Source organism: Plutella xylostella, chromosome 11, assembly GCF_932276165.1.
Source record: "Plutella xylostella chromosome 11, ilPluXylo3.1, whole genome shotgun sequence".
Lineage (NCBI taxonomy): Eukaryota > Metazoa > Arthropoda > Insecta > Lepidoptera > Plutellidae > Plutella > Plutella xylostella.
Window position 1 is genome coordinate 1,081,691 of NC_063991.1, and position 22,503 is coordinate 1,104,193.

Sequence of the window (22,503 nt, forward strand, 5' to 3'; positions counted from 1 at the left end):
TAACTATTCTAAGGGCGTCTTGCAAATTAAATCTATAACCTCTTGCTCTGACATTATACTGTCAGAGCAAGAGACAAACTATTTAATTTTATTTAACTTTGTTGTGCAAGACGCCCTAAATATGTTAAACTTAAATTAAAAACTTGGCCGGTAAACGGTGGCCAGTTACATTAATTGGTAAACATTAATGTAACTGGCCACCCACAATAACTGGCCACACGGATTTTTATGCGCCTAAAATAAGATACACGATGACCACACGCCATCTGTTATTGCTTGACACTAACCATTAGTATGTAGTCGTTCATTTTAGTTCTCACTTATTCCGCTTGAAGGATTGGTCTTCAAAATACCTACTAAATTTACAGATCCTGAACGGTACACCGACAGTCGATTGTCCCGAGATAATCTCGGGACAAGGCAATTAATTGCGGGTTGTTAAATGATGATGAACCGTTCAGAATCTGTCAATTTAGTATCTAAGATTAAAAAACAGACTTTCGAGGGTTACTCTATACTGACGAAAAACGAACGAATAAATATGTGGGGACATCTCACACACGGCCATCCGGCGGCCGGCCGCAAGCTAGGCAGAACCTGTGTTATGGGTGTCGGACAGCTGATATATCTACACAAATACATAGATAAATAGATACTAAATACAGGGTGACTTTTTAGTCACTAACGAAATTTTTTCCATGAGTTAGGTATGTACAATAGAGTCGATTTCAATGAAAAAATTAGTAGGTAAATTTTTCATGATTTATTTTTTTTGTATCCCGAAATATTGGTAAAATATGGTCACTGAGTCACTGAGCAATAAATGTTAAAAGCGATAGGTTTCTCACGAAACAAACAAAGCCGAAATTAGACCTTATTGCCGCCATAAACCAATAAACTCTCGTTTAGCGTGAGAAAGGGGCGGAGCTTCATTTTGCAAAGGATGCCGCCGCTAATGGGTAATGCGTCATCGATCTGACGTCAGTCGCCTGCGCACCGCCGCGTCACACGTGTCTGTTTACTCAAAAACCCTTTTTCTTTCGATGCGCGCGCACCCCGGCCCCGGGCCGACTTGTGTTGTGTTTGTGTGTGTGTGCTTAATGTATTCTAACCAAGAGTAGGAGTAGGTATGTCGAAGAGTCCCAAAATCTCGCAGACCTCAGAAATAAGATAATTGTCGCTTTCGAGGAAGTGAAAAATTACATTGTGGTGTTAAATAAATTAAAATACAATGAGTTGAAAGTGTTGTGACGTGCCAGACTTTGTGTAGATGTGTAGAAGGGACTCCACTTCGAACAATTTGATACTTCATCAATTGTTCATCACTTACAGTGATTGAGGAAGTGTGTGCTAATTACGGTGTTGCGGTAAGGTCCCCTTGGATTTGGATTTTTTATTGCAATTTGACGGTTCTAACTCTAACCCCTTGAAAGTATGGGGAAAATCATTGAGCAACTTATGAATTTATTTGAAACTAGCTGTTCCCGCGAGCTTGGCTTCGCCTTAAATAGTTTTCGTGTGGGAATTCCGCGATAAAAAGTAGCCTATGTTCTTTTTCAAGGACGAGACCATCTGTATACCAAATTTCATTCAAATCCGTTCAGTAGTTTTGGGCGTGAAAGAGTAACAGACAGACAGACACAATTACTTTCGCTTAGTTAGGATTCGCGGGCAAGTGGGCGTGGCCAGACGCGCTACTCGCGCTACTCGCGCACGGTGACCATGAGTCTTGGTTTTCTGGAGAAAACTTTGTGTGCCAATATCTTATAATTTTAGTACTGAAAGGTACTGAAAGAAAATACACGTAAGTTATATTTTTAACCAAGGAATGTTGTATTACAATTTCGTTACTGACTAAAAAGTCACCCTGTATAAATATCAACACCCAAGACCCGAGTACAAATATCTGTCTTTAAACAAATATCTGCCCCAGCCGGGAATCGAACCCGGGACCTTCGGCATATAACGAGAATAACGAGATAGCGTACCAAAACTTTGTTTTTCGTTATATAAGAGTGACCCCCTGCCCGGCTGCACGGATCGGTTATCGACGTCGATAAACGTCCCTCCCTATATCGCGATAAATCAGCGATATGATTGGCGCAGCGTGCATTAACCGAGTTTATCTACGTCGGTAAAGATTATATGTACTTATTAATATTCTACTAGTTATTTAGTAAATCATAACAGTTGCATAAAATAAACAGTATACATAAGTAAAAAAATCTACCTACAGACAATCTTCGTAGTACTTACCTATTATAATTTTATTTCTTTTCAACCCTTGTGAAAAAGAGGGGTGTTATAAGTTTACCGTGACTGTATGTGTGTGAGTATCTGTATGTCAAAATAAGGTGCCAATATTTCAGTCACTAGATTATTTATTTATTTAACTCTTTATTGTACAAATAAATAAAAGTAGAAAGGGTGGACTTAATGCTAAAAGCATTTTCTGCCAGTCAACCCGCAGGAGGTAGGTTAGGTATTATCGTCACAAATATACGTAATCATAGTTTCTAACTAAAGCGAAGCCAGGTTCACTAATAATACACTCAGCTTCAATGACGCTAATTATACAGGGTGTTGCAAAAAGGGTATACTAAGCCGAATCCTACATGTACAGCATGGTATATCTAAGCCCAAAACTGAACGAACTTTTTTTTCGCGAATTTTGAAGTTCTGATTTCAGTTTCGGGCTTAGATATACCATGCTGCACATGTAGGTTTAGGCTTAGTATACCCTTTTTGCAACACCCTGTAGTTTACTTGATAAGTCACTAAATATACCTTTCAGAGGATAGAGCTATTACGTTTCAGAGAACTAACTGCAGGAGCCTTAGATAAACAACTGAACTAGATGGAGTGTCAGCGCAAATAAGAAACGACAAATAACACCCCACTTCTACCACTGAGGCCTTATTTAGAATTAGTTTGGTTAGAAGATTATTTAAGAATGGTGGTAGCTCAGCCGGGTAAGCGCCCGCTTCTCACGCCAGAGATGCGGGTTCGAATCCCGGCGCTGACATGTACGTACCAATGAGTTTCTTTTAACTTAAGTTCAATGTATACCATTATTATTAAATTCTTTATTGCACAAAGTAAATTGGTACAAAGGCGAACTTAATGCTAGCAAATAAAAATAAAATACCTAATAATATAAAATACTTTTAGGGCCTGAAAATATTCTACCCTTAATAAACAGGAGTTTATCAAAGGTAGAATATTTCTTTTAGTTCGCTGCCGTCGCCCGGGATGGTTCCGAGGAGGCTGGCAGCGTTCCCTCTCTGTATAGCCAGGCTGATGCGCTGGCTGAGATAGCTGCCAGCCCTCTGGTCCCTTGATACCTCGACCAGGCGCGACGAAAGTTCTTTTACTAATCGTCGCGCTTCGGGTCCCCACGGCCCCAGGGTCTCAACCCCAAACGGCACAAATATGTCAGACAGACCGTTGTATTTGCGCCGTTTGAGGTTTTCTGCAGCAGCCGCCGCCGTGCCCGCCGCCGCGGCACTGCATGCTAGCAGCATTTTCTACCAGTTAACCTTTGGTGATGTTGAAAAAGTGATTGGTAGTGCTTAAGGCTTTGAAGAAAGAAGATGGTTTATATTGAGTACTTAATAGTGGGCTGAAAAGTTTCCGACCTAACATAGCTACAAGATTTTTTTTCTTAAAATTTATTTTTATTCGTCTACATAGTCTCTCATATAGTAATTAGGCGGCGCCAAAACTCGGATTTATTGCGCCTAAACTGCGCCAACAGAGCATTGGAAATGTCCATTCGAACACGTCGTTGGTCTGACGTTAGCAAACGCGGCAGCCAACGCGCGGACAGCCTTCTCATGCCTAAATCTTGATTTAATATGTGACAAACACGTTCTCTGGACATTTTCATTGCCTCTGCTATCTCTCTCACTTTAATTCGGCGGTCGTCTAACTCCATTTGGTGAACTTTAGCGATGTTATCGTCAGTAGTTGCAGTTTTTAGACGTCCCGAACGTTCATCATCTCCGAAGCTCTTACGGCCACGTTTAAATTCGGCTGCCCAAAATTTTACTGTGGTAAATGACGGTGAAGAGTCCCCGTACACAGAATCTAACTCATCTTTGATTTGAGTAGGGGCATTCCCTTTCAAAAACAAATATTTTAAGACAGCTCGATACTCGATTTTTTCCATTTTCACCATGGAAGTAATAATACAACAGGAATGCGCACTGCATCAAAAAAACGAGCCGACAGAGATAGCCAGCACGGAGCTCTCCATCTCTTTCTATTTTTGGTGACCATAATTTTAGGTAATTCATGAGACATCACTTCTAATCTATCATGTCGCGAATAGGTGTCAAATGTCGATGGTCTCAAAGTCACCTATTATTCAAATAATTCGATTGCAATGTAGGTACGAATGTATTTTGGTGATATGATTTGCTATGTTTCTTCATTGGAAGGAAGGCTGAAATTTGGGAAACTATAATTTTAAGTAAATAAAAAATTAAGTTGGGTGTAGTGTTGACAAGAAAGTGTCAAAACAGGTTAACATTAAACGCAACTATGTACCTAAAACGTGTTTACTCTGTGGGTGTTCCGTTTACATAGTCTAGTTGATGAAAATCATAAGATTTCAAAAAAAAAATTGCAACCTAAGTGCTTCCGCCGGTTTTCAGCTTGATAAATTATCTTATAATACTCATATCTATCACCAAAAAAATCAACAGCTCATAACTCATTACCAGCCTTATAAGATAACAGCCACAATAATACCTAATGATACTTAGGTATAAAATAAAACAAAAAGTTGAATGAAACAGGTCCTAATTAATGAAAAGTGATTCAAAAGTACGAATGAATGGTCACCCTAACCATAACGTCTCTCACAACAGTATTAAACGTCATCCGTCATCTTGACAACTTCGGTCTTGTCGTAAAGTATTTAGAAAAACTACCAATATTTTTTATGAAATTATTATTCATACAAATACCAAATATTTAATTAAAATTACATGTTTATAATGATTTATTATAAATTTGTTTTTGAAAATGATATGATATACAGTAGTCTATAAGTTAATTTAATATTTTTTTTTGCATAGCTCTCTTCGTACAAAATCTACTAAAGTTTACACAACTAAATCCTGGCAATTGTTAGAAAGAGAGGAAGGGCTCTGTGGTAACCCTCTCTATCGGCTCGCGGCCTCTTTCACTTCAAATATAAATCTTAAGTTGAATTCGTTAGGTCTATTTTTGTTTGCATCATTTTGGTGAGTGGTTCCTGTTGTATTATTACTTCCATGATTTTCACAGAAATGCTCACATCGACTCACTCAAACGACTGTAAAATAAAAACCGCGCGTCAAAAATGGCTGAAACTTTGAAGTGTTGCTGTCAAAAGATGCACAATTACATTCCCTGACTTTAATTGATGTGTGCTACCATCTTCACGTTGAGGTCGGAAACTTTTCAGACCACAAATTCAAGTTCAAATTCAACCTGATCTAGTAAATCTAGATAATGTGTACCCAGTGGTACTACCCACCAACCCACAGTAGACCAGCGTGGTGGGAAATGGTCCAAGCTTAGGAAGGCAGTATAGACCTTGGGGACATGCACAAATGTTCCACTCGAGAGAGCCAGGTGCAGGTACTTATTACTCCCCCACAGAGAGAATAGAAGATTAGTGACCTTATTCATTGACAGAGGCCGTGCAGAGCCGAAGACCGTTGGTTTACAGCAGTTCTTGATGGTAAAAACGATTAGAAAAATGTAGCGTGGGTCACCCTCCAATCCTCTGGACTTCCTCATCCAACCATAAGATAGCCAGTTGTAATTGGATGAGGAAGGCTGAAGACAGAGTGTTGTGGCTTCACCTCTGGCAAAGGTTGATGATTATTAAGTTTCGTAATAGATCCCAGAGACTATAACACTAATACGGTGGTATTAGTAAGTAGTTTTGCAATTTACGAAAACGTTTTTTTTTGTTATCTGCGTACAGTGCCACAAACTTATCTGTTCCGGTGACAGCTCACGTAAATGTGTAATATTTCTTAATTCTATAAGATTTTAAGTTTGCCAGTAATAGTAATTCGCGCTTGTGGTTTCAATAAACCCATCTAATCTATATCAATATATAATTCATTAGTAAACAATGAGATATGGATCAATTTAGTTCGCTCTCACCGGAACAGATAAGTTTGTCGCACTATACTTACATTATCGTCGTTAAGCCTAGTCAGAGGCCTTCGGGCGGCTTGAAAACATCTGACAGTCGGGTTGCCCACTTACCCGACAACTTGCATTGTACTCATTCAAAAACGGCGATACGGCTCGCGACCTATCACGTGAGTACAATGCACAGCGAAAAGCGGGTGACTCGCTTGCGAGTCACCTCTGACTACCCCTTCGGGGATTACAGTCGTGAGCATATGTATGTACTTACATTATGTGTCATGATTTACATGATAGTTTCCGCTAGAGGCGCCACTTTGTATGCGAGAAAACGTGAACTTCTATACTTTTCGACAAACTATCAAATGTGAGTTTTGACTCACAGATTAAGTAAGCATAAATTTACTATGTGGCATATACTATAAGACTTATGTAGCGGACTATACCTATTGTTGTGGTTACGTCGTCGTGTTTGCAGTAAACATTGTATGCCCTGTGTACTTACACAACCTACATGACTATAACCACATAATAACTAGGTAGTAACTCTATAACTTTCATGATGTGTACCATTATTTAAAACCGTGATACTTTATGTTATGCTATGGAGAGAGCTATGCTTGGGGTTTCTCTGATGGATCGTATCAGAAATGAGGTTATCCGTCAGAGGACCAAGGTTATATACCGACATCGCTGCCAAAATATGCAAGCTGAAGTAGCAGTTCCGGAGAACCGACAACTGATGGAGTAGACGAGTTCTCGAGTGGAGACCACGAACAGGCAAACGCAGAGTGGGACGCCCTCCTGCCCGCTGGACTGACGACCTTAGGCGGGTAGCCGGTAGTGGTTGGATGAGGAAGGCCGAGGACCGAGTGTGGTGGCGCTCCTTGGAAGAGGCCTATGTCCAGCAGTGGATGATTAATGGCTGATGATGATGACTTTATAATGAGAAGGTAATCGGAAAATATATGAATGAACTTTTTCTGAAGTCCAGAATCTTTTTTTATTTATTATATTTTAATAACATAATAATTATGCTGCAAACCCCTAATCACAAGTTACCCGTTTTAGCGTATTCGATATTCGCTCTTTTCGCACTGTTGATAATTTTATCCAACTTCTGTCGCGTCTCGAATAGATTCTTCCTTAGACTCCTGATCACCTCATCCACCATCGCATCGTCCATATCAGGGAACTCCGCTTTAACTTTCAGTTTAAGATCTTCAAACTGAGCATCATTCATGTTATCATCTACATACACCTCTTCATCGACCCTTGTAACTGTACCTTCGTAATTGATAGTATCTTTGTCTCCTTTATCGACAACATCTCTTAAATCCCGAGAGAATTTCGTTAAAAAATCCTCTATCACGTCAGTGATTTGCTCCAGCTCGTGGTGCGTCAGTTCAGTGTATTGGGATCTGACGTAATCCGTCATCAAGGTCTTAAACGTCTGGATGTAGGTGACGATGGTCAGGTCACGGTGATGGTGAGCTAAGATGGCGTCAGTGGTGGGCTCCTGCTCGGTGGTGGGTGCCGTGAAGCAACTTGGGATCAAGAATAAAAGGAGGCATGGTTGCCCTGTAACAAAAGAGAATTTCAAGTGAGTTGAGAACAAGATCCCAGTATCCAATTTTGCCTATAGGAGTTGCTGCCGCTTCACAGGTTCGTTATCGACGTAGATAAACGTCAATATATCGTGATTCGCAATAAATACGGCGCTGTGATTTAATGTGGGATTACGGACTTATTTACAAACCTCTGTTGCCTGGTTTTGTTGTATCCATCCGTGTAATCTATGAGAACCTTTGGTTCAGGCGCAAAACAGAAGCGCATACGATTGGTAGGTGCAGCGAAACTGATATAAGTAGGTCTCTCTCAGCCTTCTACAGTCCACTGTTGGACATAGGCCTCTCCTAACAATCGCCACCCCAAAGGGTCACCCGCCATCTACATCCAACGGCTTCCCGCTACCTTCCACATATCATCAGTCTAACGGGTTGGGGGGCAACCGACACGCCGTTTGCCGACACGGGGTCTCCACTCCAGAACGGATAACAGATATAAGTAGGTAATATGGAACAATTCGAATAAGTATTTCGGTTCCTTTAAGTAAATAGAGGTAATGAAGTAATGCTTAGGTTATTTTTATGTTCCTCCGTGGTAATTAGTAAAGGGAAATTAAAGCAGAAATGGATGATTCTTCGAAATTTCATTTTTCGTCTGATTTATATGGCCATTTTTTTATTTCATTTTTAGCTCTATAACATATGTTTATATAAAAATGGATATAGCAAATAACATATAATTGGAAAAGGCACTCTTTTTTATCAAATAGTTTTAGAGTTATTGACGTTACATTTTTTTGTGGCCATATGAATCAGAACCAGAAGAAAGAACACCATGGAAAACCATATTTGTTTTTTTTAAACATACAGCATTGCTCGTAATTTTCTTGGACTGTCATCGATAGAAGAACTATAGAAGGTTACGCAAAATAAAATTTAAACATAAAATATTGAATTTATACCAGTGGCATGCAAAAAGATGTTCTGGGGCGACTATTTTCAGAAAATTTATAAAAGTGTCAATATCTCAAAAACTAACGACATTTTACTAAGGTCATATAGCGATATTCTGGTCACTCCTAAGCTGTACTATCAGCCCTGCAAGGCATGACGTAAACTTTTGGAACACTCTGTATAGGATGTTGTTTTTTTACCGTATGAATCATATAGGTACATATGAATCAGGATTTTGCATAAAACCTTAAGTAGTTCATAATACATTCACACTATAGTGTTGTTTATTTTTTTCATAAATCTATAACCCAAGAGCATTACATGAAACTCATATTGAAGAATCAAACTCAAAAACTAGATTTTTTACAGGAGGAATATTAATCACAAGGGTACCTGAACCAAGACAATATGGATCAGATATTGACCTTCTTTTCACATGGATGTAGGCATACTTGGAGCATTAGGCATCTACTGGCTGGTGCGTTGGAGAGCTGGCTTCTAGCGAACGGATAGCCAGACTCCCATTGACACTACATGACCAAGTATGGTCATCAACATGTTACGACATATTCTGAATCAGTACTACATGCCGGACACTCCTTAATTATTTATTTATAAAAAAACTTACGTATTTATATGAACTAAATATTTTTTTTGTGAAAGGAAAACTCATTTCCCTTTGACAAAATTTAATTTTTTAAATAAATTAAAAGGGAAATGTGATACTGAACATTTTGTTCCTCAAGCTGGCAAACGGACGCTCTATATGAATCAGAATAACACACTTCAAATATATTTTTTCAGTACTGAAACAGGATTTACTGAAAAAAATTAGATAGGTTACAAATAGAGATAGAGCTAGACTGTATTGAAAAAAAAATACGTGTCATTATCTTAATTGGTCACAGAGATATCCTCAACGCCGTCGAAAATACGGTCCCTGAAGAATCACCCAAATGTGTGTTCATGCAATGAAGATGATCATTATTCAGAGTATCTCAACATTTCTAATGCAATAACAAATTTCATCGTTATCATCATCAGCATCAGCCTGTAATTGTCTTCTGCTGGACATACATAGGTCTAAAGGGTAGGCTAGATATTAAAGGACAAATCACAAAGATATTTTATTTTTTAAATGTATGTAAATGTAAGTAAATAACTGATAAAAAGTCTTTGCAAAATCGCGCTCTTTTATGTCAGGACTTTATAGTTGGACTGTATACTTATGTTAAGTAGCGCTTTGAATTCAGTATCGCTTTAAAATCGCTAAGTCGCTCTCAAAAAGGCACCAGAGAGTTATTAATAATTCAAGTCAGAGGTAACTTTTATTTAAATCTAGCTTTGAAGGTTAAGGTCTATTGTTGTTCGTAGGCTGAGGTGATGGGAAATTATTGTGTAAATTGGCATTATAACCATAGGCAATTAAATTGTGTAAGCATAGGTGTCCGTAAAGTTCGACAAATATAACTTTACAACCATAAACAAGTGCTATCACGAAAAAAAATGTATTAGGGCAACAATTTTGTTATAATACTAGAACTTATTACAATGTCTTCCTTCCCGTGAAGGAAATTCTCTCGTTCCTAAGGATTTTTTGCCCCTCTCTTTTTACTCCTTTAGGGGTCGAATTTTGGATGATTTGATTCCGAATTTCTGACACTGACGCGGCTTTTTCGATAATTTAAGGCTACCAGTTAAAGAAAACAATAATCTCCCTTCTTTCACCCATTGTCACTAAATAAACACCACCACTAAATAAAGTCCTCTAAAAACCAAACAAAAAACAACTCACACATATTGACTGTTGTGAAAATTGCGCCACAGATTAAAATTAAACAATAGACAATCGACTACACTGTAGTGTTATAGGGTCTGTGTACTCACAACGACTGAGGATATCTCGCATACATAATAAATATCTTGACTCGAGGAGAATAGGGTGACAAGTGCATAATTTGAGCGAAGAGGCGAGACCCATTCACACATGCTTATTTCTGATTGTGCGGCCGGGAATAGGGTATGTGTATATTGAAGATTTTTACATACAGTATACTGAGAATCCTAACTAATATTATAAATGTGAATCCTAACAAATATTATAATATTGTAACTGTGTCTGTATGTCTGGCCTGAAAGGCCAAAACTACTGAACGGATTTTAATGAAATTTGGTACAGATATGATCTAGACCTTGAGAAAAACATAGGCTACTTTTTATCCCGGAATTCCCACGGGAAAACTTTTTAAGGCGAAGCGAAGCTCGCGGGAACAGCTAGTACAGAATAGTATATGTTGACGACTGTAATCCCCGAAGAGGTATTTCGCTTTTCGCTGTACATTTATACTCACGTGATACTTAGGTCGCGAGCCGTTTTGCCGTTTTTTAATGAGTAAGTACATTGCATTTAGCATACACAACAACCTAGAACACAACAACAAGAATCTAGATGTGGAGGTTTCCTCACGATGTTAATTCTTTCACCGTAAGAGTACGTTAAGATTCTTGGTACATGATAGGATTTGAACCCACGGCCTCACCGAGAGCCGAGATCTTATCCGTTACGCCACCACGAAAATCATGAATATAGATTTATCGGTTTTGTAACTTTTAGGGTGGTGTGTGCATTTTTTTTATAATTGTTGGAAAAATATGAGTTGCAATTTAAAACAGTCATCAATTTGTTTTTATTAATTGTCGTAGATTTACGATTAATTTATGATTACACTTCCTTGTTAAGCAGGAAGTGATAAAATATAAAACAACAGGTTTCCCACTCTTGGCAATGTTTGAATTGTACCTAATGAAAGGTTTTTATGGAAGATCATGGAAGGTATATAAAAAGGTTTGCAATACACTCACGAAGGTTCTACCTTTTTTGGCCTAAGATTTATTTGCCTAATCTCGTATTGAATAGTAACGTTTGGTCAAAATCTCGTTTCGCCGAAAATCGTATGGCATAAATCTCTTTTAGTAAAAAGTTATTTCGCATAATCTTGTTTAGCCTAATAATGGTATAGCCGAATCTTGAATAGCCTAATAATGCTATGGCATAGGTTATATAAAGTAATAATATTCGATTGGCTTTAACTTTGATGGAGCGTCTCCCTACATAGCGCAAACTGGTGCCTTGTATTGTGGCCGCTAAGTGGGAAACGCTCCGCTTTGCTTTTGACGAAAATGTGCATAACACGCTCCTCCTCACTTTGCTCGTCGTCGCACCTATCTTTAGGTTTCGATCCCATGGGGTTTAATGGCGTTTGTAATAATTATAATGGTCATTCACTTTCGATATTTTGATCATTTAATATCGTGATTTTCGGGATGTAGGAGAAAAGTACCACAATTTGTACATTTAAAACATACTAAATATAGTATTTGTAAAGATAATATTAGGAAAAACAAGATTATACCAATACGAACATTAGAGCAAACGAGACTTAGGTGTTTCAAGATTATGCCAAAAGAGTTTTAGACCAAACGAGTCTTATGCCACATAAGACTTGGCAAAGTGATGATTCTACCAAAAAAGTTTAGACCTTATGAGTTATGCGAAACGAGTTTAGGACAATAAAGATTAGGCGAGATGAGGGGAACCTACTCACGAACAATGAAAAAGTTCCACTTACAAAATGCCAACGCCGAAAGACCTGCATTTTTTTAAGTAAGAGTTACTTTAAAATTTGAACACATTTTGGCGTTTTTAGTTGGTGATATTCTGTTGAGCTGTTTTTTAAATGTACTTTAATATTGCATACGGCGCATTAAGCTAAATAGCCTTTTCAGTTAACCCCCCTTATTCATGGAAAAGTAATAGGACGTTTTAGCTATTGAACTGTTTTGTCACTCTCTAACTCAGAACAAATTGTTCTTTGACAGAGAGGGACGAAACAGTTCAATATCTAAAACGTCCTATAACTTTTCTATTAATAAGGGGGCAGGAGTAATTCGGTGCTACTGTCTCTGGAACTTTTTCATTGCTCGTGAGTGGACATCCTTACTAATATTATAAATGCGAAAGTAACTGTGTCTGTCTGTCTGTCTGTTACTCTTTCACGCCAAAACTACTGAACGGATTTGAATGAAATTTGGTATACATATGGTATAGACCCTGGGAAAGAACATAGGCTACTTTTTATCCCGGAATTCCCGCGGGAAAACTTTTTAAGGCGAAGCGAAGCGCGCGGGAACAGCTAGTAGTCTATATTTAGTCTATGTATTATAGCTTTAGTAAACCCTCCCTATACTACCTAACTAATCTACCTAGAGGTGGAAACTTGTTCAACATGAGTTACTCTTTCATTGTTATCTACATATTAAATTAGACGACCGAATGGCGTAGTGGTTAGTGACCTGACTACTGAGCCGATGGTCCCGGGTTCGATTCCCGGCTGGGGCAGATATTTGTTTAAAACACAGATATTTGTTCTCGGGTCTTGGATGTGCCCGTAAAATGGCAATAGGCCCGCCCCCTATTACATTGGGTCTAACATAACACTCTGGCGAAAAGTGGGTGCAGCAATGCACCTCTGCCTACCCCGCAAGGGAGTACATTAGTACAAGGCGTGAGTGCGTGTTTTTTTTTTTAAATTAGGTAGTTATGTTTTCCTAATATTATTGTAAAATAAAATAAAATAAGTATGTGAACATCCCCTTACTGTTGACACCAGTTACAGTAATTTAAAATCTACAAAGGAGCAGTCATTCAGTCATTGTAGACTTACTTACGTATGTTTATTTTCTTCTTTGAACTAAACAAGAGTGTGGACACTTATTTTGTTTACAAAGGTCAGTTCGTGGTAAGTTAAGTATAATTAAAATAATAATAGATGGGTGTCTGTTTTAACTTTGTGTGAAGGTCATTGCATTAGGTAAATAGTTTCATCACAGCATGTGGAGCTATGTTAGCACTTTTAAAACAATGGATTTCATAAAAAAAACATGGATTCATAACTTTCCTAACGTCTTAGTGAGGTAAGTAGGATGATTTAAGGCTGCTTTTGGTGGTAGCTCAGTCAGAAGGGCTAGTACGGGGCGCATTTAAGACGTGACAAAAGTTTTGCATCGCCGTCACTCACACCGCGCAGCCTCAAGGGTGAGCGCGACGGAGAACTTTTGTCACGTCTTATTAGCGCGCTGTGCTACATGGCCTGGTAAGCGCCCGCTTCTCACGCAAGAGATGCGGGTTCGAATCCCGGTGCTGACATGTACCTACCAATGAGATCTTTTAACTTAAGTACAATGTATACCATCGCTCTTACGGTGAAGGAAAACATCGTGAGGAAACCTGCATATCTAGATTTAGCACATCTAGACATGTGAACCCACCAACCCGCAGTGGACCAGCGTGGTGGGAAATGGTCCAATCTTAGGAAGGCAGTTCAGACCTTGGGGATATGCACAAAGGTTCCACTCGAGAGAGCCAGGTGCAGGTACTTACAACCCCACAGAGAATAGAATAGAATAGAAAGGCTGCTTTTATGTACGACCAAATGTTTCAGTCTTTCTTTTGAAAAGTTAAGAGGAAGAACGAGTGTAGAGTTACTAAATGAATTTAGTACAGGCCAAACTCAGGATGTCTTCAATAAATGGTAAATTATCTTAAAGCGCCATGGTTGCTATACCGCTAACTCGCTTTTAAATTAAAATTATGAAGGGGTTTTCAAATTAAACGTACTTATGTGTTATATATGTTGTAGTTCATAGTCAACTTACCCAGACTTATTTACAGGTTCATTGTGTTTTGGCCCCGCTCTGTAAACAATGTTTCAGTGTTATCGTTGGTATGAAAAATAAACATAGATGTAGTAAAATCTTATTTACTGATTCTGAATAAGTATGGTAATGGGGATGGGTAAATAAGAACCTACTTTACTAAGTACTTTACTTGAATAGCATACATTATTATTCTAAAATCCTAACTAATATTATAAATGCAAAAGTAACTGTGTCTGTCTGTTACTCTTTCACGCCAAAACTACTGAACGGATTTTAATGAAATTTGGTACACATATGTTCTAGACCCTGAGAAAGAACATAGGCTAATTTTTATCCCGGAATTCCCACGGGAAAACTTTTTAAGTCGAAGCGAAGCTCGTGGGAACAGCTATCCTAACTATCTTAATCCTAACTAATATTATAAATGCGAAAGTAACTGTGTCTGTCTGTCTGTCACTCTTTCACGCCAAAACTACTAAAGTAAGTATTTGAATGAAATTTGGTATGGGGCCGTCCATTAATCACGTGAGGCTCAATAGGGGGGGGGAGGGGGTACGGAAAACCTCACGAAACATCACGTGGGGGGAGGGGGGGTCTCGTTAGATATCACGTGTATTAATTTTTTGCCAAAAAGCGCTAGGTATTAGGATTAGGATTGACTCGCCCGCCGTTGCGTTTCAATACAAAACGCAATTTTCGTTATATTTTTTCTAGTCAAAAATAGCCTTTACATAGACTCCCAAAAAATACACGTGATCCAGGGGGGGGGAGGGGGGGTTGGTCCCAAACCTCACCAAATATCACCAGGGGGGAGGGGGGGGGGGGTAAAAAAATGAGAAAAACGACCTCACGTGATTAATGGACGGCCCCTATGCATATGGGAAAGAACATAGGCTACTTTTTATTCCGGAATTGCTACGGAAAAAACTTTTTAAGGCGAAGCGAAGCTCACGGGAACCGCTAGTAATAAATATATTGGTGTCGCAACGATTATAACGTTCCCCAAATTACAAGTAAGTATATATACTTACTTACAGTATGATAATAAAACTAGCACTTACCTCCTCCTAGCCTGGTTTCCTCCTTGGTTGACGATCAACTTTCGTCGTGCATTCGCTTCCAACACATCTCTCCCCGGCTGTTGTCTAAACTTTACTGCATCAGGTCTTGGCGTGTATTCTTCATACCTCGTCTTCGGATCTTTCAGATCTAGGAAACCGTCCAGATGCTGCTTAAGCCTCAGTCCATTGTCTCTGAGCACCCAGGCGAGTTCTCTTGCATTCTCCTCACTGATTTCAGGGTATAGCTGCATGACCCCTTCGACCATTTCTTCCATCTGTTGGCTTTCCGACATTTTCTGTTCTTCCCCACCGCCGAATAATCGTTTAATATCCTTTGTTAAATTCGTCGTGAACTCCTTGACTGTTTCGTCTACTTTCGCCATTTTGTCGTCAGTTAAGTTGGTATATCGATGGCGTATCATAAAGTTAACGATTAGGTTTAAGACTTTTCTTTGCTCATCTGTTGGCTGGTCGGGGTCTGATGGATTGATCGAAGGGTCTTTTGCCAACTTTGATAATACATCAGCGATATCGTTTACGTTTATTGTTGGAAGGTTCTGATTGGTGGGACTGTGGTGTCCAGGGTTTTGATTGGGTTTGAAGAGAAGAGGGTTATCAAATGCTGATATTGGAGTTTCTGGTTCAGGAACTCTTTGAGTAGCAGGATTGCCTGGTGAACCCAAAAATTTGCCTAACAAGGAAGCTAAAGGATTCTTACCCACAGTATTGGCTGGTGAGTTTTTAATTGGACCTGGTGTGGATGATGATAACAGTCCACTACCGAATAATGATACTAAATTTTGCAATGGGTTTAACGACGCATCTTCTTCTTCTCCTTCTTGGGGTGAGCCCAAAAGCGTACGAAAGATTGATAGCAATCCTTGTAAAGGATTAAGGGAAGAACCTTCCGTTGGTGACTCATCATCGGGAGACGATCCCATTAAGCTACTGAATAGTGAAAGTAAATCAGGCAATGGATTTAATGACACGTCATTAAGATTGACTGGTGATGAACCCACAGGAGAAGGTTGCGATGGACTTAAACCTGAACTAAATAACGAAGCCAAACTTTGCAGTGGATTGAAAGACGCACCTGCTGAAGGTCCGTTAGGAGTCTTTTGAGCCCCTAAAGTATTCCTAAATAAAGACATTAAACCCTGGAGATTATCTTGAGGAAATCCACTGGAACCAGGAGATCCAAAACCCTGAGGAAACGCATTATTTAATGAGGGGCCTTGCCTAGCCACAGGTATATCTGGTGACGGATAGGCATCCAAGACTTCATAGGGCAGCTGTGATGGCCAGCCCTGCCCAGGTCCCGTAATTGGCTGGCTAACACCTGGATCCTGCGCATTCCTACGATATTGTGGGGTCATAACTGGCGGTGCGTTAGGTATTTGAGGACCTCCTTCGCCTTCCGATCGTCCCTGAAGATACGAGTGGAGAGCTCCCGCTCTGGGTGTGTCAGGCAGGGGTATCCTTTCTACCTCTTCTTTATACAGCTCCTTTCCTTTAGGAGCTAAATTGTAGATAATCTTGGCTATTAAGTCTATGACTTCAGGGTTGTCAGGGCGGAGGGCGGGGTTGTCTTGTGCTACATAGTTCAGAGTCTGGAACAAGTCTCTGATGGCATCCTTGTTGATAGCGGCTTTGGCCAGCCGAGGGTCAGTTATTCCGAATAGTTTTCGTAAAGAGTAGTCGTCTTCTGGTGGTGGTCCTTGGTCTTCAACTAAGTATCCTGTCATGGCATCTTCCTGGGTCAGTGATGAAGTGAATAGATCGATGGTGCAGATGATAAGGAGCAGGGTTTTTACTGAAATAAGATAAATGATATGAGCGGTCGTAGCTCAGTCGGGTAAGCGCCCGCTTCTCACGCAAGAGATGCGGGATCGCATCTCGGCGCTGACATATACCAATGAGTTATTTTAACTTAAGTACAATGTATACCATCGCTCTTTCGGTGAAGGAAAACATCGTGAGGAAACCTGCATATCTAGATTTAGCACATCTAGATATGTGAACCCACCAACCCGCAGTGGACCAGCGTCGTGGGAAATGGTCCAAGCTTAGGAAGGCAGTTTAAACCTTGGGGATATGCACAAAGGTTCCACTCGAGAGAGCCAGGTGTAGGTACTTACAAGGGCGTACCCAGGTAGGAGCAGGGCAGCTGCCCCCCCCCCCCCCCCCCTAGAAGATAAAATAAACGTAAATTTTCCTACTAAGTGGAAATTAAAAACGTGTTACTTAGGGTGGCTGTTACGAACTTCTATTTAAATACTACATAAATGCATTTAGCTAATTTCGTTTAATGCACTAAACAATTTTATCCTAAACATGTTTAGCTTCATAATTCACCATGGTCTTTTGATTACTATTTAGTTAAATGCGTTTAGCATCCTGCGATTTGTTATTTACGTTCAGTTCCACATCTTTTAATGAGAGACTTCATATTTTTTATTGAACATTCGAAACGACTCACCGTAAAACGGAGTCTATCTATCAATTTCAAACATAGAGAAAATAACACTACTTATTTCAAAACAAAACTTATTTCGGCTTTCACCGCGTGGTGGTGTTTGTATTTATTTGTTGTTGTGATTTCAAAGTAAAATGAATAGTCAAGCAGCTTCTTCTCGTGTTCGTGCCCCTAATTTTACAAGGGAAGAACAAGATTTATTGTGCAATGTATTGGAACCATACTTGCACATTATAGAGAGCAAAAAAACGTTGTTCCTGAATGGTATCAGGAGATTGTATACTTTATACAATAATGCTATTGCATGAGTAACTCTATGAATGATTCTGCAAGCTGTTGGTTCTTCCACACCTATCACATCTCCACAAGTAATTAACTGACTGCCAGTTGCATAATATCGGAGTGTGCATAACAACTGGTTCATTGGAGTAACTGCATTATTTATGTAACAATAATTATTATAGGTATAAATAAAAGTTTAAGATAATTAACTATGTAGTCAGATAACTTTATTATTTCAATACCTTAGCTACTTACCTGCTGGAAATAAATTCAAGATGATGTTTAATTTCTTGTAGTAGAAGCGATACAGTTTAGCGAGCGGTGGTAGCTCAGTCGGGTAAGCGCCCGCTTCTCACGCCAGAGATGCGGTTTCGAATCCCGGCGCTGACATGTACCAATGAGTTCTTTTAACCTAAGTACAATGTATATCATCGCTCTTACGGTGAAGGAAAACATCGTGAGGAAACCTGCATATCTAGATCTAGCACATCTAGATATGTGAACCCACCAACCCGCAGTGGACCAGGGTGGTGGGAAATGGTCCAAGCTTAGGAAGGCAGTTTAGATCTTGGGGATATGCATAAAGGTTCCACTCGAGAGAGCCAGGTGCAGGTACTTACACCCCCACAGAGAATAGAATAGAATAGCGATACAGTTTGTTTTGTCAAACGAAATCTCGTAACAAATGTTTTATCCGGTAGTGTCTCAAATAAGTTAGTTATTTCTGCAATATAGCGTAATGAGCTAGGTCTATTCATAAAGAGAAGTAATTCTTCATCATCGTCATCAAACAAAATATCCCACAAATCTATTATTTATTAGATAACCTCAACATAACCTCTGAACAATGACCCCTGAATCTCTAACAGACAACAACTAGACATCACTGAGGAAAAATGATAGAAATGGAAAAGTTCTCTTGACAGCCGGTCGGTCAGCTGGTCGCCGCGACTGACGCCATGACATGCGAAGTAGATAAATGTGTTTAGTAAAGTTAAATAGCCATTTGACCGCATTTAGGTTTAACAGATTACTAATCATATTTAAGTCGTGGTAAAAGATGTTTTACGAAATTTAATTTCAAATTGTGTTTAAATAAAAAGTTAAATACATTTATCACTTTGATAAAAGCCACCCTTACTGTGCGCAATATGAAGTGTTGGAAACAAGTATCTTTTCTTTTTAATGAGATATTTTGATTTAATATTATTTTATCTTTAATGTTGGGTACGCCCTTGGGTACTTACACTCCCACAGAGAATAGAATAGAATAGAAGATAAATGATAGTAGGATAGTAATCCGTAACGTTTGAAAGGATGAAACTATTTTGAAGCGACATAAAGTTTATGTTAGCTGTTAGGACAGGGTTCCGCTCATCTCGCATAATCTTTATTGACCAAAACTCATTTCGCATAACTCGTATGGTCTAAACTTTTTTGGCCGAACCATCACTTTGCCAAGACTTATGTGGCATAAGGCTCGTTTCGTCTAAAACTCTTTAGGCACAATCTTTAAACACCTAAGTTTCGTTTGCTCAAATTTATGTTCGTCTATACCTATGTATAATCTTGTTTCTCGTAATGTTATCTTAATAAATAATTTATTAAGTATGTAGTACCTAAATGTACAAATTGTGGTATTTTTCTCCTACATCCCGAAAATCACGATATTGTATGATCAAAAAATCGAAAGTTAACGACCAATATAATTAGGTATTACAAACCCCATGAGATCGAAACCTAAAAATAGGTGCGACGACGAGCAAAGCGAGGAGGAGCGTGTTAGGTGCACATGTTCATCAAAACCAAAGCGGAGCGCAGCGAAGCGGAGTGGAGCGTTTTCCAAACAGCGGAAACAATACAAGGCACCAGTTTGCGCTATGTAGGGAGACGCTCCGTCAAAGTTAAAGCCAAACGAATATTATTACTTTGTATAAACCTAATAAACCTATGCCATAGCATTATTAGGCTATTCAAGATTCGGCCATACCATTATTAGGCTAAACAATGTTATGCGAAATAACTTTTTACTAAACGAGATTTATGCCATACGATTTTCGGCGTAACGAGACTTTGACCAAACGTTACTATGCAATACGAGATTAGGCAAATAAATCTTATGCAAAAAAAGGTAGAACCGTTAGGACAAAATGGGTAAGTACATTTTAGTTACAAAATGGGTTTCATTTTGGGTTTTATTTTTTCATTATAAAGTGAGTTTCTGTGTAAGATCATTAAATGACCATTATACTTACTTTTATTGAGTCTCATATTAATTATCACTACTACTCAAATTTCATGAGGCACAGTAGAATTACAGAAAATAAGATTTAAATTAAATGTTTTAAACTTAGCCTAGCATTACACGATCCATTGTGAGAATGTACGATTTACATAAGTACTTAGGTACCTAGTACCTACCTTACTTACACCTTATTTTGTCAACAAAACGTTCTTTTCTTGAGTATTTACCATTTTTTTGTGTTTTTGTTTTTACCGTTCGGCCTGGGGGTCTAGTACAGGTTGGACGGTTTGGCGAAAACTATAAAAGTTTACGTTTTCTAGCATACTAAGTGGCGCCTCTTGCGTAAACTATCATGAAACTTATGACAGATAATGTATCCGGTGACAGATAATGTATCCGGTGACAGAAGAAAACCTAAACTTTTTTCGTTTACGTAAATTGCAAAACCTGTACTAGAGGCCCTGAGTAGAATGCCTGTTTTTCAGGCGTTAAAAATAGAACTTTGGGTGTTTAAAATCTTCCCAATTTACCTCAATCCCTTTAAATCCAAATCGGTTTATCCTAATCCAATTGATTTGGAATTGTAATTAAAATGGCCACTGCGTGGGTGTTCTACCGAAATAGACGAAATTCCTTTTGGAGATTCTTTTTTACTTTTTAACCGCTGCCGATAAAAAAAGGGTTGTTTTAAGTTTGTGACTTTGTGAGTCTGTTGGACTAACGGTCTTACTACAAAAACTAGACACAAGAAAGTAATTAAATACCTACTTATATAATTATCATAATCATCGTAATATATGGCTGAACGAATATGTTGTATAACTCTTGAACTGCTGCACTGATTTTCATGAGACATGGCTAAGCACACTCGAGATAACATTACCTGTGACCCTAAAAAACAAAACGAAAATAGATTTAACCGTTTGTTACGCTACTACAGACAGATACATAAATATAACGTTTTACTTATAACACCCATCTTTTCCCGTCATATATAATTTGTGTAGAAGCAAAAAACAATAACTTCTTCCAATAGGGAAAAATACAGGGTGTCCATTAATGCTTCTTAACGTAATAAGTAGGATAAGACGCTGACGTATACAGGGCGATGTCTGTCTAATAGAGCAGACGATAGATTTATTTCAATTTGCAACTAATACTTTAAGATTCAGGGGGTGTTGGGGAAAAATGGCTCTATTCTCTATTTGTTTTATTTGCGTATTGCGAATTGAAAAAACCTAGTGTTGGTTACAAGTTTTTTTTTTATAGAGAAGATATTGATATATATTTTTATTGCAAAGAGAATCATTTCTTTATTTAAAATTACGACTATGTAAAATATAACAGGTGTTTATGTTTATTTATATATATTTTTATTTATATCTCAAGATATTTAGAATTTTGTTTTATTTTTACACAAAAGGGATAAGTATTGGATACGTTATACTAAAAACGCAGTAGGTACTGTCAGCTTATAAGTAGTTAATATTAATAATAATATTACAGTGTATAGGTATGTACGGAAATTCCCCCTCCATTCGGATATCCTAAATTGTTATCCAGTAAATGCGTTAAAGGGGACAAAACCGCACCCTTTTTCAATACTGTTAGCAAAACAAAGTAAATAAGGAAATACCTTTCTAATGTTTTTCAATCTGACCAAATGCGATGCCGATACATGCAACATTGTTCTAGTGAAGCGGACATGGAGATTTAGGTAACATTTCATAATTTGGGGTAGATTTAGGTAACATTTTTTTTTGTATAATTTCCCTCCTCCGAGGTAGTCTGGAAGAAATTACTCTTAGTAATAAGGCCGCCATTTGTACCGTCTATGTTGTGCATATTCTATTGTCATTTCTGTGTTTGTGTGCAATAAAGAGTTATCTATCTATCTTTTTTTAATAGACATAGAGGTTTTGGTAGTCCTTGACTGCCGAATGGTGTAGTGGTTAGTGACCATGACTGCTATGCCAAAGGTCCCGGGTTTCATTCGCGGTCGGGGCAGAAATTTGTTTATTAAAAATAGATATTGGTACTTAT

General features: G+C 38.6%; 1 protein-coding gene across 3 annotated transcripts; it reads right to left on the reverse strand.

Annotated features, from left to right (window-relative positions):
- Positions 1 to 7,129: 7,129 nt before the first annotated feature.
- LOC105385031 lies at positions 7,130 to 15,948 on the reverse strand. Of its 3 annotated transcripts, XM_048624236.1 has the most exons (3): positions 15,458 to 15,948; positions 14,394 to 14,432; positions 7,130 to 7,737 (listed from the first exon to the last, which is right to left on the reverse strand). In XM_048624236.1, the coding sequence occupies exons 1-3, from the start codon at positions 15,877 to 15,879 to the stop codon at positions 7,662 to 7,664; spliced, it is 537 nt and encodes a 178-aa protein (XP_048480193.1). In that variant the 5' UTR covers positions 15,880 to 15,948; the 3' UTR covers positions 7,130 to 7,661. The 3 variants fall into 3 exon arrangements, with proteins under 3 accessions (XP_048480193.1, XP_037972548.2, XP_011553649.3); XM_038116620.2 differs by lacking the exons at positions 14,394 to 14,432; positions 15,458 to 15,948 and adding an exon at positions 10,566 to 10,685; XM_011555347.3 differs by lacking the exons at positions 14,394 to 14,432; positions 15,458 to 15,948 and adding an exon at positions 10,474 to 10,611.
- Positions 15,949 to 22,503: the final 6,555 nt, after the last annotated feature.

What these genes read in the sequence shown, in the direction of transcription:
- LOC105385031 (XM_038116620.2), bottom strand. Translation starts at nt 10,659, where the DNA reads ATGGGTCTCGCCTCTTCGCTCAAATTATGCACTTGTCACCCTATTCTC. An exon ending in GCGAGATATCCTCAGTCGTT is followed by an intron (nt 7,738 to 10,565) that starts GTGAGTACACAG and finishes CTTTTGTTACAG; the next exon opens with GGCAACCATGCCTCCTTTTA.